This window comes from Babesia bigemina (assembly GCF_000981445.1).
Source record: "Babesia bigemina genome assembly Bbig001, chromosome : III".
In the NCBI taxonomy this organism is placed as follows: domain Eukaryota; phylum Apicomplexa; class Aconoidasida; order Piroplasmida; family Babesiidae; genus Babesia; species Babesia bigemina.
In genome coordinates, this window is record NC_027218.1 from 1057701 (window position 1) to 1082727 (window position 25027).

General features: G+C 47.8%; 13 protein-coding genes across 13 annotated transcripts; 5 read left to right on the plus strand and 8 right to left on the minus strand.

The window, feature by feature from the left end:
• Nucleotides 1-592: 592 nt before the first annotated feature.
• Nucleotides 593-1456, minus strand: BBBOND_0304180 (hypothetical protein, conserved; the record flags this gene model as incomplete). The annotated part of the gene is made up of 1 exon (XM_012913246.1): nt 593-1456. The coding sequence occupies one exon, from the start codon at nt 1454-1456 to the stop codon at nt 593-595; it is 864 nt and encodes a 287-aa protein (XP_012768700.1).
• Nucleotides 1457-2809: 1353 nt separating this feature from the next.
• BBBOND_0304190 (hypothetical protein) lies at nt 2810-3568 on the minus strand (the record flags this gene model as incomplete). Its single annotated transcript, XM_012913247.1, has 1 exon — nt 2810-3568. The coding sequence occupies one exon, from the start codon at nt 3566-3568 to the stop codon at nt 2810-2812; it is 759 nt and encodes a 252-aa protein (XP_012768701.1).
• A 124-nt stretch (nt 3569-3692) lies between these two features.
• BBBOND_0304200 (hypothetical protein) lies at nt 3693-4254 on the minus strand (the record flags this gene model as incomplete). Its single annotated transcript, XM_012913248.1, has 2 exons — nt 3693-3794; nt 4129-4254. The coding sequence occupies 2 exons, from the start codon at nt 4252-4254 to the stop codon at nt 3693-3695; spliced, it is 228 nt and encodes a 75-aa protein (XP_012768702.1).
• A 632-nt stretch (nt 4255-4886) lies between these two features.
• Nucleotides 4887-5318, minus strand: BBBOND_0304210 (hypothetical protein; the record flags this gene model as incomplete). The annotated part of the gene is made up of 2 exons (XM_012913249.1): nt 4887-5072; nt 5202-5318. The coding sequence occupies 2 exons, from the start codon at nt 5316-5318 to the stop codon at nt 4887-4889; spliced, it is 303 nt and encodes a 100-aa protein (XP_012768703.1).
• Nucleotides 5319-8086: 2768 nt separating this feature from the next.
• Nucleotides 8087-8278, minus strand: BBBOND_0304220 (hypothetical protein; the record flags this gene model as incomplete). The annotated part of the gene is made up of 1 exon (XM_012913250.1): nt 8087-8278. The coding sequence occupies one exon, from the start codon at nt 8276-8278 to the stop codon at nt 8087-8089; it is 192 nt and encodes a 63-aa protein (XP_012768704.1).
• A 929-nt stretch (nt 8279-9207) lies between these two features.
• Nucleotides 9208-14379, plus strand: BBBOND_0304230 (hypothetical protein; the record flags this gene model as incomplete). The annotated part of the gene is made up of 1 exon (XM_012913251.1): nt 9208-14379. One exon carries the CDS (start codon nt 9208-9210, stop codon nt 14377-14379), a length of 5172 nt encoding a protein of 1723 aa, XP_012768705.1.
• A 1003-nt stretch (nt 14380-15382) lies between these two features.
• On the minus strand, nt 15383-15994 carry BBBOND_0304240 (tRNA (guanine-N1)-methyltransferase family protein, putative; the record flags this gene model as incomplete). The annotated part of the gene is made up of 1 exon (XM_012913252.1): nt 15383-15994. The coding sequence occupies one exon, from the start codon at nt 15992-15994 to the stop codon at nt 15383-15385; it is 612 nt and encodes a 203-aa protein (XP_012768706.1).
• A 356-nt stretch (nt 15995-16350) lies between these two features.
• On the minus strand, nt 16351-18462 carry BBBOND_0304250 (1-deoxy-D-xylulose-5-phosphate synthase family protein, putative; the record flags this gene model as incomplete). The annotated part of the gene is made up of 1 exon (XM_012913253.1): nt 16351-18462. One exon carries the CDS (start codon nt 18460-18462, stop codon nt 16351-16353), a length of 2112 nt encoding a protein of 703 aa, XP_012768707.1.
• Nucleotides 18463-18716: 254 nt separating this feature from the next.
• BBBOND_0304260 (Mitochondrial intermediate peptidase 1) lies at nt 18717-19223 on the plus strand (the record flags this gene model as incomplete). The annotated part of the gene is made up of 2 exons (XM_012913254.1): nt 18717-18793; nt 18851-19223. The coding sequence occupies 2 exons, from the start codon at nt 18717-18719 to the stop codon at nt 19221-19223; spliced, it is 450 nt and encodes a 149-aa protein (XP_012768708.1).
• Nucleotides 19224-19380: 157 nt separating this feature from the next.
• BBBOND_0304270 (peptidase family M3 containing protein, putative) lies at nt 19381-21419 on the plus strand (the record flags this gene model as incomplete). Its single annotated transcript, XM_012913255.1, has 6 exons — nt 19381-19521; nt 19566-19708; nt 19743-19895; nt 19951-21132; nt 21203-21290; nt 21333-21419. 6 exons carry the CDS (start codon nt 19381-19383, stop codon nt 21417-21419), a joined length of 1794 nt encoding a protein of 597 aa, XP_012768709.1.
• Nucleotides 21420-21749: 330 nt separating this feature from the next.
• BBBOND_0304280 (ankyrin repeat family protein, putative) lies at nt 21750-23248 on the plus strand (the record flags this gene model as incomplete). The annotated part of the gene is made up of 2 exons (XM_012913256.1): nt 21750-23021; nt 23057-23248. 2 exons carry the CDS (start codon nt 21750-21752, stop codon nt 23246-23248), a joined length of 1464 nt encoding a protein of 487 aa, XP_012768710.1.
• A 371-nt stretch (nt 23249-23619) lies between these two features.
• Nucleotides 23620-23862, minus strand: BBBOND_0304290 (hypothetical protein; the record flags this gene model as incomplete). The annotated part of the gene is made up of 1 exon (XM_012913257.1): nt 23620-23862. The coding sequence occupies one exon, from the start codon at nt 23860-23862 to the stop codon at nt 23620-23622; it is 243 nt and encodes an 80-aa protein (XP_012768711.1).
• Nucleotides 23863-23960: 98 nt separating this feature from the next.
• Nucleotides 23961-24964, plus strand: BBBOND_0304300 (hypothetical protein, conserved; the record flags this gene model as incomplete). Its single annotated transcript, XM_012913258.1, has 3 exons — nt 23961-24164; nt 24530-24775; nt 24812-24964. 3 exons carry the CDS (start codon nt 23961-23963, stop codon nt 24962-24964), a joined length of 603 nt encoding a protein of 200 aa, XP_012768712.1.
• Nucleotides 24965-25027: the final 63 nt, after the last annotated feature.

Sequence of the window (25027 nt, forward strand, 5' to 3'; positions counted from 1 at the left end):
GCGTACCTCAATGATCACCGCTGCCGTGATAGAGTTGTGTCATGGCCGTGCAACAGCACTTTGATGCTTAGTTTGTGAAAAATATGCAAAACACCAACGTCAACAACACAAGCTCTTTGATTACCACAGCAACCTATCATTATACACAGCCGCAAGATTGCTTCCCAGTGCCACAGCACCTGTATCCATCGTTTATCCAATCACACTCGGCGTGAGAGTTTTCATTAAGATCCCATAAGAGTTTGCAACTGATTTTCGTCCACTGTACGGTGAAACTGAAAGGTTGCAGCGTTTTTTTGCCGAACATAATCAGGGCCCAAGAGTCTCCAATTCCAACGATAAAATCACGCTTTGCAATTACTTTCGAATCGAAACTAAGCGGATATCGACCATTGCGGAAGGTAGATTGCTTCCACCATAGTTTGAAACGAAGATGAAGTGGCATGCTAGCGCCGCATTACAAACACGCTTCACCTTGCCCACGTAAACACCCGAATACCGCCGCACAGCGCAATTCACATAATACAGACGGTCTTGCTCAATAATCCTTACAATTGGTTTGGCATGCTTGCTCGTTCGAGGCGCGGATTCACTATATCTTCACGAAACCGGACAACTCGTTCAGCCTCATGGCGAAGTCCTCGGTGATGAAGTTCACGTTGAACCTGAAGATATCGACCGTTTTCCGGGCGTTAATGTCGCTTTCCACATTGTAACCTGCGAGGCGAAAGAACTGGCCCAGCTTCTTCGACTCATCCGCGATCTTATATATTCCAGACGTGAACGTTGTAACGTACCGGAGCATGCGACTGGTTGCGTACAACAGTGGTGCAATTCCGACAAAGATCTGGGCACAAATTAAGGGATCAGGGGCGCAGCACCTTTCCCACTCGGCCGCTGTGCTGTAAGTAGGAACATAGGTTTGCCCCTTTCTAATCTTTTTCAGAAGCGTGTCGAACTTTTCCAAGGAATCCTGCACACCCTTCTTAATTTCATCCTCAGTCAACTTGCTAGAGATAATGTACACTGGCGGCTTGTCTGGGGCGACCTCATATTTTTTATGGTCTTCCGCGAGTTTCTCGTCGGCCTCGGATTGTTTCTTGCGCGACTTCTTACGATGTTTCCTGCGCAATCTACGTTTGGATTTCGCCTTTTCCTCCTCAGCGTTATCGTCGTCAGTAGTACGTATGAATTTAATACACGTTTCAACGATCTTCTTGATTATCTGTCGTGAGGCGGCGTGCTCCTTCAACCCGGGCTTCTGCAGGAAGAGCTTAACATGGTGTCTCACCTCCTCAATGAGACCAAGATCGTATCCGCCTTTTGATCCGACGTGAAACAGATGCGCTACCGCCTCGGCCAAACTATGCGCACCGCCAGTTGCCTTCACTGCCGCCATCCAATCGATGGCCTCCTTCATGTCGGAAGGAGCGGTCACCAGGCTGTTGTACACCATTTTGGCGTTTAAATTTTACTTCGATCATATAGAAATCATTAATGCGCGCCGGTTGAATGCCGAGAAGCCTAGAAGGCTCGCAGCGGCGGAATCGCAAGCAACGGCCACTAGCTCGCGACGCCCGGCAGCCGCTACCCTAGATGGGCGCAATTAAATGTCGAAATTTTTCATTAATCTAAAAATGGAAAGGTGGCTCCATACTCGCGGGAGGAATGATCTGAGTTTGCAACGGCATAAGCCTCGGGTGCCTCACCGCCCTATGAGGGCGCGGCGTAGTGATCCGGAGTGAACTTGTATAACGGTCACACAATAGTCACTATAAATGTCCATAATGCGCATTTTTATCATATGTAAAGTAATAATTCGTCTCACGATCGATGTGTATTGTGGCATGTAGACGATGTCGACGCCGCCAGAGTCCGTCGATACAGTTGACCCTTATCGTGTTACCACTCAGAAAGGCACAATCGTTTATGTGACAAATAAGTTGTTCTCATATTACTAGTGAGTGGTGGCTTAAGGCAGATGACTACGGCCCTCTATGGATGAACTATTAGCGTCAGCTACTGGAGTTAGAGTTAGACACGACACGTGGTGCGTTTACAATCATCTACATATGTAATTTAATTACCGTATCACCCGTAAATATGAGAAGGCAAACATAAGGTGTACCCTAACCTTGTGTTACGTGATTCCCTCGCCACGGCAACATTCAGTTAGCGTTTCGTTGTGCCTTCTCATGTCAACTTACACGTTGACTCGTGAGAGAAGTCCATTATGTGTTCAATTGTTTGTTGAAAACAGTCAATGGGTACCAATCCACGCCAGCGAACAGCGCCCACCCGTTTGCGTCTTTGGACGCAACAATAGCATACGTTCCCAAAATACTAATAACTACAAGAGATGGGATTGCCAAGGCAGACAGTAAGCGTGTGTTAATACACCATGTGGTCAACAGGCGTTCAGCATTTCATTATTGGATGACGCACACCTCTGCCAAAGCGACACAGATTGTGCATCTACTTGTGAAGGTTTAAAGAAGTCTAACGCATGATTTAAAGGCAGTATGCCTCCACACAATCTCTGATACGTGTACGGAAATTGAATCGTGTGACGTTGGAATAATGATTATCCAATTTGCGTCATAAACGATATTACGGAGACACTCAGAACTGCGTTTTGCCTCATATTAGGGCAACGGAGCAATTTCAGAAGGTGGTATACATAGATACGGCGATCACTACATTTCATAGATTGGAAATGCATCGAGAATTCGTGATGCCGACTCGCTAGGGTGTCGGTATCAGACTCTGTTGCTTCGAACTGATTGTACAGTTCACCTGTAATCCCAACTCAATACAAAGCCCAATAACGAGCGACATCGTAGAGTACGGTAAATATTCCCAGATCCACACCACTCAATGCCTTGTATATAGGCCTGCCCTTTTCACTTTGGTATTCCGCCTCTTTGTAACCCACGGCTTCCAACACCTCTTCCATACGCTCACTCGCCTCGGAATTCGGTCCTTGCCTAAACGCATCACGGCTCACAATCTGCAAAGAACGTAGGCCGGAGTACAACATCGGTGCGATTCCCACTAGGACAACTGCGCAAGCCTCCGGGTCCTTCGCGCACGACTCAGCCCACGTGGCCTTAGAACTGTAAGCACACTTGTACTGGTCAGGGACCGCGATCCTTTTCAAGAAATTCTCACAACCGTCCACAACTTTTCCGAGTTTCTCTGCGATGGCTTTAGGATTGGCACCCCTTGACTTAATAATGGTTTCATAAGCGCTTTTGGGGACCATTGAAAGACCCTTGAAGGACTTCTTGGTGGACTGATCCACGGGCTCATTGAGTCTCGAGATCAGACCCCTGACAAATGGCTGGTACTTAATCTCCGGTTTCTCCAAGAACTCCCTAGTAATATGCTTAACTTCTTCGAGAGCTGGCATCCTCATCGTGCCATCAGGCTTGTCCGCGAGAAAGTCGTAAAGTGCGGCACCCATAGCCTTCAAGTTGTTTTCAGGATCGGTTCCCTTCAAGGCTATCAGCCAGTCAATGCCCTCCTTGAGGTCGTGAGGAAACTGAGTCAAAGAGTCGGCCACCATTTTGTGATGATTCGTTGAAATATAGTATTAATATGTGCGTATGGAATTCTTGTCTATTTACAAGTCGATGTGCGAACAGCTGTGACTTGATGGCGGATCAGCACAACGCAACAGTTGCTGCCTTCTAATATACAGGCACCTTATCAAAACGTAGACACTCGTACAGAAACCGAATGGGCAAAGAACGAAGCTTTAGTGATGACCCAGATGTCGTAGCGCGGCCAGTCTTAGACAATTAGCGTGACATGCAGTACGTATAACGCGAGTCATAGGGTAGACAAGTTTCAGACAGCAATGGCATTTAGAACTTCCATATGTTAGTGTCTGTGCGAAGCAATGTCTAGATTTTTAAATTATCACGCATTGCTGATAGTATGCTGCAGAGGCTGCGGCTTTACACCCTTATTACACGGTACGGCTGCGGCGAGACGAGCGTTCCAGTTGCATAGTGTTAGTGGCGTCGTTTGTATCATATAAGATCAATTCCATGAAAAATACAGAATTACTTGAGTCAGTATGCAATGCCCTTTATGACCTTATGCCGTAAATCCGTGACACACTCTGCTCAACCTGACAATACGCAGAATGACAACTATCTGCGTAGGCCGCGACCAGAATTTTAAAGTTGCAGCAAATGGTAGCTGGGCGCTTTTCGTGTTTCTATTGCATTGCTTATTATTCTCCATGATTATACAGATTGTGTGTCATCCACTAGGAGGGCGATGTGACTTTCCTGCTGCAATGCGTTTGAGCCCTGCTTGATTTACATGGGTCTATAAGCTGTAAATACCCTTGAAATAATATTTGGCGGGATCATGTAGCTATTTGGGAATACCAAATGACTCGATCATCGTACACATACTTTTGGACACTTGAACAAATTCCGCCTTCCGTTTCTTCGCTACAGCTCAACCGATTCCTTTGGTTGAAAAACACGTGTCACGTATCACTGTACGCAAACAGCTGATTTGCCTAAACGTTCAACTAACGCAGTCAAGTACTTATGTCTAATTTCACATTGGCATATGCATTGATGAGACACACTACTGTTCTAGTCCTTCTTCTATGCATTAACCTCATTGTTTTTCGATATCACACAGAGTATCATCGCTATTCACACGGTTTTATCTATATTCAATCGACGCTAAACACAAGAGTTCAAACTTCTGCATTACTGCCTGCTGGGTTAGCACCTGCTTGATAATGAGATACGTATGGTTTCTGTGATGTTAACGGCTAGCAGGAGACTTCAATATTCACATTAAATTGCTCACCTAGTACGGTAACGCTATGTGGGCTGGGTGGAGACTAGGAGGTATTAGTGGAGTGAAGGCTTGGACAACTTTTGGAACAGATTAGATATCGCATTTGTATGCCATTCCACGACTCCTAAGTTGAAAAGTATGATAAGAAAGAAGAAAAGGCAAACAATGCCGATGAAGACGCATAGGAAGATGTGTTTTGCTGTACATTTAGCGCAAATTGTAGGTGGCGTTCTTGTTTTCTGAGCTCTTTGGGCAGAAGCATAACATTCAGAACACAACCGAAGCGTAATTGACCCACCATTACCCATTTTAATCAAACCTGCGCACAATAAACAACGTACCGCAAGCCTCGAAGACCCTCAACCAACTGACGAAATAAAATCAAATGCCCGCAGGTATACCAAGCTATCCTTATTGTGCTGGGGTAAGTGTGATCCTGGGTCTCCCAACGCTGAAAAACCATCCGTTCCGCTACCAGCATGCATTATGTTGGTACTTCCATAACAAGTGAAGAAGAGACAGCACTTCAATGTACATTATCCCAGACCACTGTAGCGACTCCACCTATAATATGCCTATTTCCAAGATATAGGTGCGCAGCGGAGCCCCTAATTGAGCTGCGGCACGATTTTACCATTATAGTGGTTACTACAATGTTGCCACTATAAGCGCCATCGTACTCACATACCTCTTGCTAACCTACAAGACGGCCCATGACGTCACACGGTGCATTAGTCATCAGGTGACGGCCTGGACTCCCATCGGATCAGTACCATTTGTCCCTTGAGATGAGGTCACCAACACCAACAAATTGACTAACACGATTCCATCGCAGCGAATCTTCATTACCTAAAAGCTTGCTGGTTAGGTGAGGCTATACCAGAGCAGGGGGTTAGGCGGTGCGTGAGGCGCAGTTTTTGCGTCCGTCCTCAAACTCCTCATCGCAAGCACCATCGTCTGTGTGTGTTTACGATGCATAAGCCACAAAGTGTCAACCATGAAAATGATGACGATGATGGTGATGAGGGCGACGGCGGTGATGATGATGATGATGATGATAGGGGCGGGGTATACGCTCACCTCACTTCTCATTTGAATGGCCATCAACGCAACCATTAATTTGTTAAGAACATTAGATGACAGCTGCCAGTCAGGTGATCAGCGGGATTGGATTACAATGTTTGCGCTGCTAAATTGCTGAGCTTAGCTGTAGAACGCGATGCAGAAGGGTATCTTGCGGACGAGGAAATCGCGTATGTTGCGGCCCACCGGGAAGCGGAAGATGAACAGGTCGAGCAGGATGATGGCGACGATGATGGCAACGATGACGGCGGCGATGACACGGGGGTTAGGGCGGAAAGGTGGAGAATTGTCTTCTTGTTCGAGAGCTTCGGGACGGGACGCATGATTTTCAGTTGCAACAGAATGCTCTTGACTTGGGAGAGAGGGGGGAGCGGGGGGACTGCAGGTGCCAGGCTCTTTTTTACATTTTTCTTTGCAACATGTACATTGACACTTGGGGTTGGTACACTGTATTTTTCGAGAACTACATCCTGAAGGATGGCATTCAGTGCCACTTCGGTGTTTATCGAAATTTAGGTAACACGCAGTACAACTCTCGTAACCTTTTTTATTACATTCTATACAACACCACGGGCAACAATAACAAGTCGTAAATGTTAGACATCCATAACGACAGACATTACACGGAGCACCTGACCTAAAATACCTCCCCGTCATATTCCCCTCAACCTGCAAACATATCAATCACCTGAGCAAGCACTCACCAACCTCTCATGAACCACTCACCTCAGCCAGGGACACTGACCATCTACCATCGGCGCCACGGTAGCAGCAAGATGGCGACCATCCAGTGTACCGCCACTCACATCACAACTATGCAACTATCACAACGGAAGTAAAACCAAGATAAAGCATGTTGATACCATCCTCGCCGTGGCATGCAGGTCAACCTGTGCCAGTGGAGCAGTCACTCCAACCATCACAGACTGTTCAACGTTGGCAGTGCCTAAGACTGCTGTAACATTACTGTCATAATGAGTGCCTGAGTGAGCCACAAAGTTTGCTTGATACGCTTCTCATCTATACCAATACTATCTATGTAACATAACCACGCCGTACACTGACCACGTCGCAGTCCCGGTGGATCCCATTGCTGGCATCTCAACTAGTGACACAGCAACTAAATAATGACTCATGTAACACAGCACTTACCAGCTGCCTACCTTGGTGGCCAATTACTCAGCTTCACAGTGAGATGACGTAGCCACCTCTCACAAGTATCCAACGTGACAACGCATTGGCGAAATTAAGGTTGGCGTTGAGGTCATCACTCTGGTCAGGTGCTAGGTCACCTCATTGCTCATGTGATTGGTCATCAACGCAACCATTACTGTCTAGAACATTAGATGTCAGTTGTCTGTTGGGTTATTGCGATTAGCTGCGCAGTAGATACCGCACCCTGTGGAACGGCCGGATGCGGAAGTAGCTCATGACGCAGATGGCGATGATGATGAGAACGACGGGGGCGATGATGTAAGGGGCGGGGTTGGAAGCGGTGGTAGGCTGTTGATTGGCGTGCTGAAGCTGAACGCTGGGGAGAGAGGGTGAACCGGGGGCAATGGCGGCACGCCGTTCAATGGCTGCACGCTGTGCACGAAGATCAGCTTCACTGCGTTTAGTTCTACAACATAAACACAGACATTTTTGTTTGTCGCAGTCTTCACATATCTCAGTTTTGCAATCCTCTCTTCCACTCATGCGCAATTGAGAGGTTGGGAGACATTGAAGACACCTTTTTATACTACATCCTGTACAACAATATGGACAGCAAAGACAGTTATGCTTCCTACAGTTCTTTTTACACGTGCACCGAATCCACCATTCATCACCCATTTTCCCCGCCCAGTGCCCTCAACCTGCAAGCATATCAATCACCTAAGCAACGCACTCACCAACCACTCATGAATACGCACCTATGTAAGCCACTCACCAACTACTACATGAACACGCACCGCAGCCAAGGCAACTGCGCTCCCATCAGCTTCAACATCAGCCAGGTGCCCGTCGTCCCGCGAATAGCCAGCCACATTACGGCTATGTAGCTATAATAACGGAAATATGACCTACTCAACGCATGTGAACGGTATCCTAGCAGTGACATGCAGGTCAACCAGTGCCAAGTAAGCAGTCGACTCCAACCTTAAATTAAGTTATCTCATCTTATAGTGTGCTATGTGGTTACGTGCCTTGGGCCGGTTTTGAATTTTACCAAGTTATCACCTAATGCTCCTGTTGTTGGCTGACGATTCCACGTCGGTCCATTGCCGATCGTCTTTGGTGCCATCCATGCAGGCATCCATCCAGTTTGGGCCTGAGGGTCTTCTACGAAATCGTAGTCTTCTTTCGGCTTCATATCCCTCATCACATAACTTATAACGAGATGACTCGTCTGTTAGATAAAAGCTCTCCGCTTCATACCCTCAACCACGTCAACGTATGTCCTCTTCTTGTATGCCCCGTCTCCACCAGGTTGCCTTCGCTGGCAGTCCCGTTATCCACGGTAGTGAAGGCATGCTTTATACTATCTACGATGATGTCTTCTGGTAGAGTATGCTTTCAGTCCTCATGAGACTCCTGAGTTTGGCATGGCACTTTCCATCATTACTATAGTCCTCCACCTGCCCTTACTGCTATTCACTCATACAATCGCCGCTCAGCTAGGTACATCTTGACGGTGCTTCACAGTTGCATCAGTCATTTTCCATATTGAGGTCACATTCTCATCCATCACGCATCGAAGACTCCGTTCCCTGTAAACGCTGCGGAGGGGTGAAATGCCATTACCGTTTCCGAATCTCGATTGCATCATGCTCATATTCGTGTAATCTCCGATCAGTTACGCGAGTAGCATTGTGTGAATGCCCTATTAGTATTATGTTAAAACCGTGCAGTGGCAGTGGGGCGGACCAGTGATTGCGGAGAAGCGGGATAGAATTTGATACGAATATTAACACGCAGATTGCATCACCTCTAGCTGTTTCTTAAAGAAGCTGAACGTTGGTATGTATGTTGGAGGTCTGACGTCACCTCCTAAGTGGACTAGAATTTAGAGCTGTCTGGGTGCTGGCGGCTGGAATTAGGTGAGCAGGGCGGATGCTATATATGTCGTGAATATAAAATACGCCCTCAATAGGGTGGATGCTTGAGTAGTGTAGTTTGGAGCACTAAGGGAGAAGTTTGTTAGACCTACAGTGCGCATCGCATTTGCAGAGCGTGGTTGAGGATCTGCAACATCGAAGTGCTATTGGGTTCCTTGAAGTTGTGTATATGGTAGTCCCTTGAGGTTTAAGGATGGCACCGCAATTCAAGAAGCTTACCGACTGTCCTGAAAATCTCCGGGAGGCCATTGACTGGCTAATTCAGATCAAGAATGGTGGCGATGGTAAAGGTCTTGAGAACTTGTCTCAAGCTTTGAAAAAGTTAATTGATGAGGCTATTGAGAGGGCTTATACAACTAATGTAAGTGCGCTTCTCAAGGCTCTTGCTTCCGTCAAGTCTTACACCTGTTGTAAGGATAAAGTGGTTGAAATTGAGAAACTTAAGAACCCTAAAAGGCTTGCCCAAAACATCTTTGATGACCTTAAGCATGACTGTGAAGACATCAAAAATTGCTCTAAAAACCACCTCGATTCCTCCCAACAGAAAGCTTTTGATGACATTCAGTCCAAGTTTACTCAGCTTGAAAATCTTCAAAAAAGTCTTAATGGATTTACCGACCAAAAAAGTTGCGAGACCCTTTTAACTAACCTTTGTTCCGGCCTGGAGAAATTCCTAGGTTTCTCCTCTGACTCCAAAGGCTACACGGGCGAAGGCATTGTCTACTCTGACGTGGATAGGCTGTGTGACGCGGTGATGGCGTTTTTGCTGGGCGTGTTGGAGGGGGTGAAAGATGAAAACGAAGTGACAACTTATGATAATTACATCACTCCAAATGATAGAAAGCTTCAAAATGTACTAGACACCTTAAATAATAAAATTGGCACCGGGCGTACTGGGCTTGTGGAGTCTGTCGCCGCGGTTAAGGGGTGGTTGGAGGGGTATGAAGGTGGAGTCAACCAAAAAAACAGCAAAATAACGATGCCAATATATGAGCTAGAAAAACAAATTAAAGACAAAATAAGTAAATTACAAGAGTTTGTTAGTAAAAAATACGAAGACAAGGAGAGCGAACTGGCCGCTTGGGTTAATAGTATTGAGGAGCTGCCGAAAAAAAGTAAAAAGTCGTACGAAGCGCTATCACATTTAGACGGTAACTTAAAAAATAAGTTACATCCGCATGTTGACGTGATTAACAGATTTTCGGAATCGTTCAAGAAAACTTTATACAACGACTTCGTAGGCCTTGTTCAGGTATGTGGGAAGGTGGATGAAGAATTTAATGGTTTGAATGAACATGTGGACAACTGCATAAATCACCCAGTTAATGGTTTAAAAAAGAGAATCGATAATGATATTCAGGAGTTTCAGCATAATCTGTCGACTAAACATCCCAAAGCTTTGGAGGAGTCTATTAAGAACGCAAAACAGATGCTGACAGATGCCAAGCAGGCAGCGGATGAATACTTACAGAAATTTGAACCTCAAAAAAAGGAGCAGTTTGATGATAAAATAAAGGCGATAGAGGCGTTGTTGGATGAGATTGATAAGTCGAAGAATACCAAAGGCGTTTCTCTTCCCGCAACAGAATCTAAACTTCACGGTGAGGTCTCCGCACTTACAGGGATGATTAGTGAAATGGAATCTCAACTTCAAGCGGGAGCGTCTAAAATTGGCAACGCAATTAACGTCGCTGTTCAAGGAATTAACCTGGCGCTTAGAACACTGGATGAAAAAGTTAAGGAAGGGTTAGAAAAGATGAAGCAGCAAATTAATCCGGAAGTTAAGAAGGTGATCAGTGCACTTAAGAAGGGAGTGGAGAATGTTGCTAATGGTGATTCTGAGGGTGCTGACTTCAGGCCTGGGGAACACGGTGCACAGGATATAATTATTGAGTTCCAAAGCAAGCTGGGAAACGATGCTGAAACGTTGTATCAGTGGGGTAGAGCGGCACAAAATGGTAACTTTAAAAATGTCCTGGCTAAGTTAGATAAACATACGGGAAGTATGTCCACAAACAATTACCAAGCATTCAGAAGCTTTTTAGAGCAGCTTTTACAAGATCTTAATGCCCAAGAGTATAGAAAATCCTTCTTCGATGCCCTTATCGCTGATCTTAAGAAGAAAGTGGATGATAAGATAAGTGAAATCAAGGGGTCGATGTTTACAGCGGTTTTCCAACGATATAAGCAGGAGACAACACAGGGCATTGCTCCCGCCGTCTCGTCGGACGAACCCCTTCACTCCCGGATCGACAAAATTAAAACAACGGTGGCACAATTTTTTGAGGAAGGTAAAATAAAAGGGATCGATGACAAATTCAACCTTGGCCAGCAAGGCCCATTCGGAGAGTATCATACCAAAATGCAAGCGGCCCTCTCGGCAATAAGAAAAGCCCTCTCAAAGATTACGACGCTCGAAAATATTCCGGGAGCTGTTAAAACTGCCAGGCAAAAGGTCGGGGAATTTATTGAGGAGATTAGGAGCAGATTTACAGCGCTCAACACGAAAGCTGAAGAAGCACTTCGATATGTGGAGAAGGCTGAGCAAAATCTGGAACAAATGCTTCAATGTATCTACGATGATATCAAACATTACCACAGGGAATCAACATATTACATCGATCAATTCCATGATGTATTCATTAAACGGTCTACCATAGCCCAAACCGAAATCAAAAAAGAAGCCTTCCAAAAATACGTCCAATCCAATACTATCCAACTCACTGACCTGCAACAAATGGTCGAAAAGGAACGCCAAAAGATCGACGACACAATTACCAAGGATGTATCTACCGGTGTCAAAGGCTTGATGGGAGAGATGTATTTCAAAAGCGGTAGGATTGACGCATTGACAAACAATTCGGAAGTGAAAGCGTTGTCAGATAAATACATGGACTTCATGAAAGTGCTCTCCGATTACATTACTAAGGACATTGCAACACAGCTCTATCTCACTAAGGAGACCAAACACAAAAACGTGCATTACAATCGGGTTGACGGAACATTCAAAAAGCTGAAGGAGATACTCGAACACTTAAAAGCCAAGAAGCATTACGACCATAAATTCACCCGACTACTCGCCGAACTTCAAGAGCTCCTTGCCTATCTGCACCCCTCATCGTTCGCTCACATCGCCATGCCAGTCGTGGCGGCCATCAAAGGCGGTGTTACTGGTCTCACCAACCAGTTGCAGACAGCGTACGTATTGGTGTATGACGGTGAAAAGATCGACTGGACTAACGATGAGAAGTCCACGCAACATTGCGCCAAGGCGTTCGTTACTCTCATGTACACCCTGTACCAACAGCTCCACGAGGTGTACTATGATGGAGGTACGATGTGGAAAGCCCATCGCATTCGGGTGAAATCCGAGGGTGATGAGAAGCGTTTGCAAACGTATTTCACAAAAGCGGGTTACGAAACGCATCACCTTATCAATGAGAAGAACATCGGCTGGGAGGTAGCCATACTTTTGAAGAAAGGTTTCGGTGCGCACAAAGAATTTAATCGATCACCTAACGATTTCAGAACGTTTGATGAATCCGTTGCGTACTTCACAGAAAATGGAGGTCTCTTATCAAAGCTCTTCGGTTACCTGGAAGAGTACAATGACGTCAGCCACATGACACTGCGCCCTAAGCCACGACACCCGTCTTCCGTGTACGACGCGTTGGTATGGCTAACGGGCCTGCCGCATACTCGCGTACGTTCAAAAATGCTGGCCGGTCCAATCCAGGAGCTATTCGAAAATCCAGACGACAAGGAAGCAGAGGGAGATGACGGCCTTAAGATGTCATTGGTAACCGTTGGTGTCAAGCCCGTGGAGGCGCATCCTAAACCAATAGTATATGACAGAGTATCGGCATGGTTAGACGACATGTGTTCCAAATCGTATGACTTGCTGATTTGCATTGTCGGACCCGGCGATGCCGCAACGTATTACGGCTGCGACTACTGCAACAACGCACTGAATCTGTACTATCCCGCGGATGCTGCGGAGTGTTTTGATTTGATGTGCGATATGCTTGGACGTATATATTCACCGCTTAAATTCTTATACCAACAATGCCGTAATTCGTCGTCTGAGTTCGGCTGGAGTGACTGCCTGTACGGCAGAGATGTCGCCTTAACCAAATGGCATTGTGGACAGCACTCAAGCGTCGAAGTTGGGTGCCAAGCAAACGGCCAACCAAATTGCCAGTCAAAGTGCGAACCAACGTGCAGACCAACATCGCCATTGATGTCTTATCTAAATGATGCCCTACCAGGACATTTGCCGCACAAACTGAGTGCCGTTGGATGTAAGTACAAATGTTCGACGTGCTCTTCCGGTTCTCGTAGTATGCCATGTCTAACTCCATTGGGCTTTAGAGCCTTCTCTGGTTCGACTAGGAAAGGTGAAGACATATGCTCGCTGCTTAAGGAGATATGCGGTGACGACGGTGTTCTCACATCCCTCGTATCTTCGCTAACATGCCTTGTTGGTGGCCCTCCGAAGACGCTCCCTGATATATTCACGTTCTATTATAATATCATCAAGCCGTGGATGAAAACACCAGCAAACGCACTACCGACAAATATCATTCAAAATGCAATTTCCGACAAGATTCTTGAAACCGTCGGCTGCAAGCATGATGACGCTGTAAAACTGCTTGACTCTTGCCAAGAATTGTGTTACTCCACATCGCACTCTAAACACAACATCGACAATCCCGATCTCAAGTATCTCGCCGGTTGCGGTACACCGAATTGCGGTGCCTTCTTCCTCACGCTCAACTCAACTGCATATTCCACATTTGCACCGAAGCACGCCGGCAATTATTTGTCTTGGCTGCTTTACAGTGCTTGGTCTCTTGTTGATTTCATTGATCAATTGAAGAATGCGTTCTGCAGCATTTCTTGTTACAACTCAGATTGCCGCGGCTGCCTAAACGATGCCAACTGTCAGCAAGGTAAACACGGCAATAAATCATGTGGCTGCCAGTCCATCGTCCACTGTACAGGAGTCTCGTCCGTTTTCTACAAATGCGGGCTGCAATTCGTAGATATTCAGACAGGCACAAGAAAGAAATGCTTCAATCTGCGTGAAGCACTCGAAAAGTTGCTAAGTTCCGACTTGCTGAATAAATTCCTTAATGCAATCGACCAATTCTTGTGGAAAATCCGTGAACCATTCTCCTACCTTGTCCTCACCCTCTGGCTCCTCTCCCTTTTCTACCTGCTCCACATCATGCTCATCCGCCTCGACCTGCTCCACATCAAATCTCACTTACACTCACCCTCATCACATCGCATCGCCGCCCAGTCACTACTCGCCGCAGGAAGGGTTGGCAAACTCAGCACGATATCGTACCTACAAGCATAATGGTGATGATGTCACTGCCTAGCTTACTCAGCCCACCTAATATGCAACTCAGTAGTTAATTTAGTGCCTACCATCATGACGTTTTTCTAAATAAGAAATTTGCTTATATAGCATATACTAATCTCCACTATACTATGAGCATCTCTTACTCTCCACAAATATCTGATAGACTTATCTGGTCAAGCCAGCAATATTCTAGCCGGATTATACACAAATCCAGTGTTGCACGAAATCACATTATAGATACCTTTTATGACAGCGTGTAATGTTTCAAGCGGCGACACTTCCATTAAACCCCAGATTCCATCGTCACAAAAGGTTCGTCATACCACATTCAGTAACTGGTTATAGAATCTTTGTATTTGGGCCTCACGTACCTTAAAACAAACCTCTGGATTTGATGAATCATTAACAGTATTGTATAATTTGTCATCATATAATCAATGGTCATATAGCGTCTATTACTCAAATCTTTCATGCACAGATACGCAGATGGATTTAGTGCACTTGAGGCTTTACTACGGAGTTATAAAGTTACACCTGCCTCTTGACAACCAGCGTTCGCGTTTCTGTATTCAGTGACCGTTGTTATACGATTGGCATCGCCGATCTTGCAGAAATTTTTGCCCATATGTAATAGGCCCTCGTTCATTAGGCTCCTATGAACATCGCAGCGTTGTGATGGGTGTGGATGCACAGCCAGACCTGCGAATCACCGGTATAACATCCACGAGACATAGCAAACAATGCAGTTTCGGTGACGGCATACGCGTTTAGTGATGCATGTTGCACTATGTTGTGTGTTCATCGTGGCCGATGTATAATTTAGAAATAGAAATTGTTTGTCCACTTAGTGACAGTGATCTTTTTGATGCGTATCGGTGTCTTTGGTTCACTGGACATCCCCGTAACTCAACGGCGTAATTGATTTGATGCAGTTACCTTGCAATGAAGCGCCTACGGTTATCTACCTACGGATTAGTTACTGTGATACGATTCTAAGCTAGAACTTCCTTTTGGGGATTGACTCTACTAGAGCCTTGGTCCAGTTTTTGTTCGCAGTGTAATTAAGAATGATGCTTACACATGCTGTGATGGACAGAACGTGACTTTGAGTGAGTTGTACGTGTTCCTTGATGGGCAATCGTTTGCATGTAGCTCCGATATACCTAGCCCTACTTAATGCGATACCTTTCAATCTGTTGCGATCTACGATGCCTCCGATAACATAAATCCCTTCTTGCGATATGTCGTCTAGAACCTCTTCAGCATCCGCAGAGAGATAGGTGACATTCTGCGGATCAAACATGTCTTCTAGGCTTTTATATTCCAGGGTACACATCCAGTTTTCTGTGCCTGATATCTTCTTGAAAGCTTCGGCTAGGTGGCTTCCCTCTTGTATCCCACATATGACCAGATTAACAGGTTTGTCGGCGCGTCGGTTAAATGCATAGCTCTGCATCAACTGATTAGCTAGGCTTGTGGCTTCCTTCTCGTTTTCGTAGGAGTCGAATTCGCAGTCTATAACGACGGTGCAATTCTTGCGACACAGGTCCATGAAAGCGGCTCGCTTTTCGTGCCTACTGATATAACAATTACCTGAATCAGATTCCATCATGTACAGTGACCCATTTTATATTTAACGTGCAAAAGTGTCTTCCTCAGTAGATATACGTGAACACTCGCGAATTCAGCAATTTACTTCCATTCACAGACCGCTGCTGTTCATTAACAGATAATCGAAGAATTACACAGTTAATTTAGTTCGGATGTTTTAGCTTGCACGTCGGTTTCACCGGGCGCTGGTGCGGAATGTATGCGGTGTCTAATATACAATGGAAACAAGAAGTGATGTAAAAGTCGGCATTTTCCCACTATGACAGGTTACGGTCTTTTAACTAGACATGTGTAAAACGTGCAGTACGATGTGTATGTGATTAAGTGTTTGCTGTTTTCTTGCGCTTATGTGTGTCACGCCGAAATGAACTCCCTTATTTGACGCGCGATTCCATCCTCATCCATTTCGGCAAAACGTTTCTGGTCGTTAACACTGCCGTGGTGAGCGTATTGTTTAGGGTAGGTGAGGCATTTCACATCTACTCTCTCCGGCCTTGTTGCTAGGTACTCCAGCACAGCCGAACCGAAGCCTCCAGCGACGCCGTCTTCGGCCGTGATCACCGTATGATGTGTTTGTAGAATGCCTTCAATTGTAGCCGTATCCATGGGGTTTAGGAACCGCATATCGACAACCGTAGCGTCAAGTTTTATTTTGTCAACGGCCTTCATGACATCGAGAACTATAGGCCCGAATGCCAAAACAGCGACTCCCATATTTCCCAACCGCACGCATCGCGACTTGAACAGTTTTTTGCCTTCTATCAAGGACGTTGGACTTCCGATTTCGTCTGGTGTATACATGAAGTATTTGTCTAGTTCCTCTTGCGACGCCACTGCGGCCTTGGGGTACCTGATGGCGCAGGGCTGATCATCGGTGTTGTAAGCTATATTTACCATCATCTTCAATTCAACACCGTTACTCGGAGCCATAATTAGCATGTTGTGCATTAGGCGCAGGTAGTTGATATCGTAGTTGCCGTGGTGTGACGCACCATCCTCTCCGACGTACCCCGCTCTGTCCACTACAAATCGCACTGGCAAATTCTGCAATGCCACATCGTGTATGATCTGGTCCAGTGCCCTTTGCATGAAGGTGGAGTAGAGACAGCAGAATGGTTTTGCACCACTTACTGCCATACCAGCGGCAAACGTCACCGCATGTTGCTCTGCAATCCCAACATCAAACGCCTTATTAGGATGCTTCACACCCAGTTTACCCACTCCGGTGGCCCCCGGCATAGCCGCAGTTATGGCTACCACTGAGTCGTCGCGGTCGGCCAGCTCTATTAGGGTATCGGCAAAAACTTCTGAAAAGGTCTTTGACGGAGTTGATGCAGCGGCGTTAGCATTTGGTTTAGCCATTGCCTTTATGGCGTGCATTCGGTCTAGCGCTTTTAGCGCCTTTTCTGACCCCATGCCCTTCACCGTTTTTATATGCAACACAATGGGCCTTTTCAGACTCCAGTTGCTATCCGCACTCAGCTGACCCTTCAAATATGACAGAACATTGCTGAGATGCTCCACATTGTGCCCATCAATTGGGTCCAAAAACATAGGAGTTTCGCTCCCGTCGATACTCAGATCGTCGAACTGCTTAATGACCTCCGTGTCACTGACGGGAGTTTTCCGCGTATTGTCGACCATGAAGTAAGGCAATATGGGACCCGTCCCATTCTTTGCCGGCATACCCGTGGGCAGCGATGTTTGACCATTGTCATTGTATATAATGATGAGGGGCGACCTGATGGCGGCGGAGTAGTTCAGTGCCTCCATGGCCATGCCCCCAGTCATACTACCGTCACCGATTATACAGACATATGACCTATCTTTATGCTGCCCTGTAACCACATCTCCCTCGTATATCCCTTGTAGTGCGCCAATGGATGTCGAAGAGTGCCCAGCCCCGAAAAGATCATGCGGGCTCTCGTACCTCCGCAGGAACCCCGACAACCCCCCCGGTTGCCTGATGGTGTGCATGCTATGCCTTCTACCGGTAAGCATCTTGTGTATATACGCTTGGTGACCGATGTCCCACACGATGCGATCCTTCGGCGAGTCGAATACCCTGTGGAGTGCCACGGTCAATTCGACCACCCCCAGTGAACCGGAGTAGTGACCACCAACTTGCTCGGCATTTTTGATAAAGCATTCCCTTAGTTCCTTGCATAGCTGTAGGATCTGCTCCGCAGGTACCTTCTTGACGTCTTCTGGCCAATTAACTTGGTCGATCAGACGACTTTTGTCTAAGGGTCCGACGTCGGCAGCTTCCGTGCCACCGACGTGATCTGCGATACGAGAACATCTTGCCGACTGTGATACGCATTGCTCGGCTCTAGGGAACTGCGGTTTCACTAAGAAGGCCGACTGATCTGGTCGGACGCAGCCCGAGATTCCTACACATTGCTCGACAATTGCCAAAACAAGAAGCGTTGCGACGCTCTTTCCTACATTTAAATACCCACCCATGGACTACGCTGCGATTTAACTAACAAGGGGCTCTATTAAATAATTTAGCGGACCTGCTTGCAGTGCTGCGATTCCGCCCCTCTATTCAGTTGCATCACAAGCTGTTATCCCACGATAACTCAACATATGGGCTTTTAGAAACTACAAAATGTAATTTTAGGCCTATTTGTACGTACTTCTTAGGAATGTGTGACTGGGATAACTCCAGCGATGTTCCTTCTTGATTGGCCATAGAATCCGTGCCATAGACAACAATGCAGCTCCTAAGACCTACTACAGCTACAATTCGCTATGTGACTGGCTGTTCTAAAGCAGTAGTTTCTTTGAGGACGTTACGACCGATTTTTTCGGCCGTACGTAAGGGTGGAGCTTGTGTAAGCTTATGTAGGTCAACTCCCCCCTCATCGCATCATTGCCGCACCTTTGTGACATGTCCCAAAGTTGAGAGGTCGCTATTCTACCTAGGAGCTAAGACGCCATCCGATTTAGTTCGCATAGGGCAGGAAGCAGTTGCTGCTTCATCCGACATCATTGCTGATGTGGGTGATCGTCCTCAAGATGGTGACGTGGAAGGCAGGGATTTGATATACACGATCGACCACATATCCAATACGCTGTGTCTGGTAGCGGATCCGTGTGAATTGTTGCGACACGTCCACCCCGACGATGAGTGGCGCGCCGCCGCCAATGCGACTGTCGAGGAAGTCTCGGCGTTCATAAGCCGCGTCAACATCGACGAAAAGGCAAGTGTTTACATTTGAATACGCGTTTGTAACTGTGACGTTGTGTTGGGTTTGTTATTATGGGAGCATCTTTATCAGCATATGTTAAAGTCCATATTCAGTGGACTTGTGTTTGGTTTTCCACCCCAGACAGCCGAATATCTCCATATACACAACAACTATCAGGCGTATTGCAATGATGTTGCAGATGTACGATATCATGACGAATGCTTACGCCAAATATGGCGCCCATATCAGCAAGGAAGAGTCGCTGGTGTTCAACCACATGATAGAGTCGATGCGCCACCAGGGCGTAGGACTTCAGTCGTCTGCAAAGGTATTGACCGTTGGAACATAGTAGATGAACAATCAATTTTGCAGACCGAGTATTTAGAGCTTCAGAGCGCCGAGTCGGCACTTTCCTACGAGCTGTCTGACAGCAGCACCTTGAAGCATGCAGCGATTCCGTCCATACACGGTCGCCCACTTCCACGAAATCCAGCTATATACTCGTACATCCTTCGGTTAGTTACTATCGAAGCCGTTTTACTGTTGCAGACACTCACCTGAGGAACAGGTGCGGCGCATGATTTGGGAGGCCCAGACTAAGTGCGACCCCGGCACGTTGAGCAAGCTGCTACGTCTGCACTCAATTCGTAGCAGGATATCGCAAATCCGAGGCTTCCGAAACTTCGCCCAGTGTGCGCAGAGGTATGTTATAATGGCGGCCCGAAGTTACCGCTATTTGTGCTGACATTCCATTCAGGGAATGCATCCTCAATGAACCCGAGGCTGTGGAAACATTCTTACGCAAATCTGCTTCGTCACTGAGGCAAAGGTTGTGCTCGGAACTGCAAGAGCTCTTAGATCTTAAGAGGTCGCAAGGTTCGGCAGACGCGTCGTTGCAACCGTGGGATTTGGATTACCTCATAGGGGCTGAACGGGATAAACTTGGCATACAGTTGAGAGTTAGCTCCGTGATCACCTACTTCGAGCGACTACTCCATGACCTCTTCGGCATTTCATTGGTGCGGGACACTTCGGAACCGCTGTGGCATCCGCTGGTTGCAAAGTTCCTCTTGGTGAAATATGCGGGTGTCGGCACAGATACTGCGTTTGAAGGATCGGGTAGAAGTGATACAAACGAGAACATTGCGGCGAAGAACAACCATTTCGGTGGGAAACAGGTGGAGGTGGCACATCTCTACTTGGACCTATTTGCCCGTGATGGAAAGGCCAGCGTTTGCGCCCAGTTCACAGTTAGGTGCTCAAAACTGCTGGGCCACCGGAACGGCGAAAAAAAAGGTACAAGCCACTTTCCAAGTGCGGTTTCTGGCCTACGGATGACTCATGGTTATCAATATGTGACTAAGGAATGCACTGACGGATCGATTCGTCAGCTTCCTGCAACTGCCGTTGTTTGCAGTTTCCCTACCGATCCTCAGCACGCCGATATATCGAGCGCTCTAAATGGCACGTATATCGACGCACACTCCGCACAAACTCTTTTCCACGAGTTGGGCCACACGGTGCATGCACTGTGCAGCCGTACCGGCCTGCAGCACCTGTCAGGGAACAGGGGTGGCGTCGACTTCGCGGAATTTTCATCGCACCTATTTGAGTTATACTTTCTGGATGGGATACGCGACATTTGCAAGATTGAAGGCCTGGATTCGGAGTCCGCGAAAAAGGCAGAGCTTTCATTCAGCAAGTACAGTGCTATAGAGACCGGTCGCATGACGCTATTGGCACTTCTCGACCTCAAGTTCTACACGTTTAAAGGTGAACTCACCGTCGCGGGAATAGATGACCTGTACAAGTCAGTCGATATATTCGACGAGGAGTTCGGGTCTAGTAAGGTCTCACGGCTGCTGGGTCTGCCCGCCCTGAGCAACTTCGACCACCTGATTCCTTACGGTGGCACGTACTTCTGTTATTTGTATTCGAGGTATGTTTTTGATGCTTGTTTATGACATTTTCGATGTGAACCGCCACTTTACTTCCTACACTTAATGCAGGGTGCTGGCTATAAAGGTTTGGCGTTCGTTTGAGGGCTTCAGCCGAAGCCGAGCAACTGGAGACCGTCTCTACGCATTCTTCGAGAAGGTGCGGCTTACCAAACATCTTAGTGCGTCAAATTTTATTCAGGGATCTACGGATGCTTCCATAGCTCCCTTGAACGAGTTGGCTGGTAGAGATCTGGCAGCCATGGAAGACGAGCTGTTCCTAGACTGAAAATTATAATGCCTAGATTCGCTGATAACATCGGTCGTATTTGTTAACGTGGCGTGCCGTATATCAACACCGGTAGTTGCACAGGGCGTAGTTGATCGTAGCCTTCTACACCCGTTTGGTGAGCCCTAACAAAGGGAATTGGCGACGAATGACCCTCAAATTAGAATAAAATCAAAATATCATACGTATTCGTTTGGCACTTCCGTTTCGCCGAAGATTTCCCGGTATGTGTGGAGCGGGTGTCACGTCCTCTTGCATTGCGGTTACACCTCTAACTGCCTTTTAGGCAAGCAATACACTGTTTATCCATTCATTCATCTAAATCGCAATATGGACGACCTTGGCGATGTCAAGAAGGTCGTCGAGGCGGTCCTGAGCGCGTGCTTTGGCGGCAGCCTCGTCGAGCTCCAAGCTGCCGTTAGACAGATGCTGGCTATCGGCGGTAAGGATGAGGCTGATGGCCAATCGGATAAGGTGTCTCAGCATGCTGACGGCACTTTCAACTGCGTGGAGCTTGCTGCGCTTGAATCACTGCGGGATACGAAGAAGCACGGCGTGGCCCATATTGCGGCTGCTGGTGGAAATTTGGACGTTTTGCAGTACATATTGACAGCGTTGCCCTCTTTGGCACATGTGGAAGATGAAAACGGCGAGAATCCCCTATTTTACGCCATACGTGCGGCCACAGGTCGAGGAAGCTCTGGTGTCAATGACTCCGACTTCCTGTCTTGCGTGTTGCTATTGCTGGGACAGTGCGGCCCCAATTGCGTGAGCAAGAGCGGTGCGAGCCCCCTACACGTCGCGTGCGAATTAGGCGCCCTAGACATATGCCGTTTGCTAGTGGAGAACCACGCTGACGTTGATGTGTACTCCGACGACTACGGCACGCCGCTGACAGTTGCCGTGATCCGCGGCTACGTGGACATCATAAACTACCTTCTATCGCAGGGCGCTAACCCAGATGGCATGACACGTAACTCTGAAGATGGCGGGCGTATCCATAAATGCCGTTTCCCGCCTCCGCTGGCCTTCGCATGCAGCAGCGGCCAGGAACGTGTGTTCGACATGTTGATTTCTGCGGGTGCCTCCGTTTCCGTGTGCGACCCGGATGGCTGGACACCGCTACATTGCGCGGCCGAGATGGGTTCCGTCTACATGGTAGAGAAGCTGTTAGGCCTCAAGGCCGACTGCAACATCAAGGTGCAGGGCAAGACCCCCTACCACCTGGCTGTGTGGAACGGCCACAGTGCAGTGGCCTCCATGTTGTCCGACATAACCGTTGACAAGGGGCCAGTAAACATATCGGAACCGTCTGTGGCGCCTCAGGAGGAATCAGAGCCCGAGCCTGACAGCTGCGCCCCAGCCTTCAACGGCAGCCGTGAGGAACTGGACTGCTTGGTGGCGAATTTGAAGGAAGAGGGCCGCACATTCGTCGCCAATAAAGATTATGCCAATGCATGCACGTCGTATTCGAAGGCAATTGCTCTGCTAACTGGTGTTGCTGACACGGCCGGTGAGCTGTTGTCGGTGCTTCACTCCAACAGGAGCCACACATATCTGATGCTAGGCAAGCTGGAACAGGCTCGGAAGGACGCCGAACGGGTGCGTTAACATGTGAAACTTTTGACGTTGTGCAGTGTATCGCCCTTAACCCATCGTGGCCGAAAGGGTACTTCCGACTGGCCAGCGTCGACAAGGCCAGCGGAAGGGAGGTCGACTATTTACACAACCTATTCCAAGCGTACTCGAGAGATACGAGCAACACCAGCATGCGGGATCTGTTTCAGCGCGAGTTCGAGCGCGCGAGAAACACCTCGAAATCCAGTTAGTGTCGCCCGGGACTGCCGGCGGCGTGGAAGAAGCGGTTCCACGCCGCCGTGCGCGCAACCCCTACTGCAAATATAGCAGGCGCACAAACATTCGTAATCATAATTTGGCATAGCTCTGGAGCCGGGATGAGTGCCCTGTGTCACACCGTCATCAGTCCGTCGACTGAAGCGTGCATCGGCCCATTAGGCCTGAAATGCGCTGCACAGTGATACACTGAGCCTATTCGGCCGAATGTGTGGGCATACGGCGCGACGCCTCCTTGAATGCCGGGCCGCGGTGACGAATGAACGCGGATGCATTGCTAGGTTCGGAACGTCGTCGAACAACGCAAAGGTGCAGCAGCTGCTATATCACCGACGATTCGTAGTAATTACAGGCGTCTAATTTCGCTGAATAGCGAGCCGTTTTGGTCTGGATACCGATACCACATCGGTGCCCTCTCGCGACTTGCGGTACACCCGCACATGAGTTGGCTCTGCGGGCATTCTGAATGCATCGTTGGCGAGCTGCACTGAAGTAGAAAATATTTGGACACCTCAAGCGCATCAATTTTGTCATTCAGGTGGGTGTGTGCGTGGTTCTGAGTCAGTGAAAATTTGAGTCTCCGTTCCATCGCATGCTTTCGGACTCCTCGGTCGCCATAATTGTTTTTGCGTGCCACGTCAATTGATTTGATTGTTTAGTGTGTTGTGTATATTGCGTTACAGGATGATGGTCACGGAGTGTTTGGGGAGCTGCTACGAGAAGCTCCCTCAGCCGGAGTTGGTGCTGAGCCCGGAGGATTCGGAGTTGAACTACTACCTGTGGATGCCTGGTGTGCAGTACCAGCCTCGCCTGCAGAAGAAGCTGTCGGAGCTGCGTTCCATCACTGCCGATTCCGATGTGATGCAGGTGGACGAGGTCATCGAGGAAGTGGTGAGAATTTGCTATACTTTCGTGCGTCGTACGTGTGTATCCTGCCTGCCACGCCCACTTGCATCTAAGTTTTACGAGTTGGAGATTAACACGCCTCCGCCCAAACGCACGTCGAATTAGTGCGGTTGTGGATTTTCCTGCCTGTAGGCCGTTGCACATTTTCGGAGGTGGCCAAGACTAACCAGGATAAGAGGCTTCCTTTTGGGGATGTGCCAACCGGCCATTCGCGTATATGTTACATGTGTTTAGCGTGGTTGTGTTGTGTCAATGTGTTTGATTTTGGCGTGGCGGCCTTCATAGTACATACCCGTTTGGTACATCATGATTCATACCCGACCCATTCCCCCGGCCTCATCCGGCGTTAGATTGCGAAAGACGAGTTGGTTGTTAAATTCGAAGGAGCCGCGACGAACGGCGTGATGGACCTGGGCACAGCCGCGAACTTCGTCCGCGAGCTGGGAGCCAGCCCCTCGCAGGCTGAGCTTTTGGAGTACAGCGCCACCAACGGAAACTCACTGACGTTCGATAACATCAAGGAACTGCTTGCCGTGGGCATGAACCAACACGAGAACGCCGCCTACCTGGAAAGCATCCTGATGTCGCTGTCAAGGGTGAGTGCCGCTCTTTATCACATAACCCGTTCGCAGGACAAGAACACCATCAACCGTGAGCACTTCGAGTACATCATGGCCAACTACGGAGAGCCGCTGACTGCCGAGGAACTTGCAGCCGTGAGGAACATGTTCTTTTCCTCCGGCGACGATATTTCTTGCGGCGAGCTGGCCGCCCAAATTGCGTGATCGACTCTGTGCAGCGCAATATGTTTTGTGACATAGTATAATAAAGATGTTTTTTTAGCATTT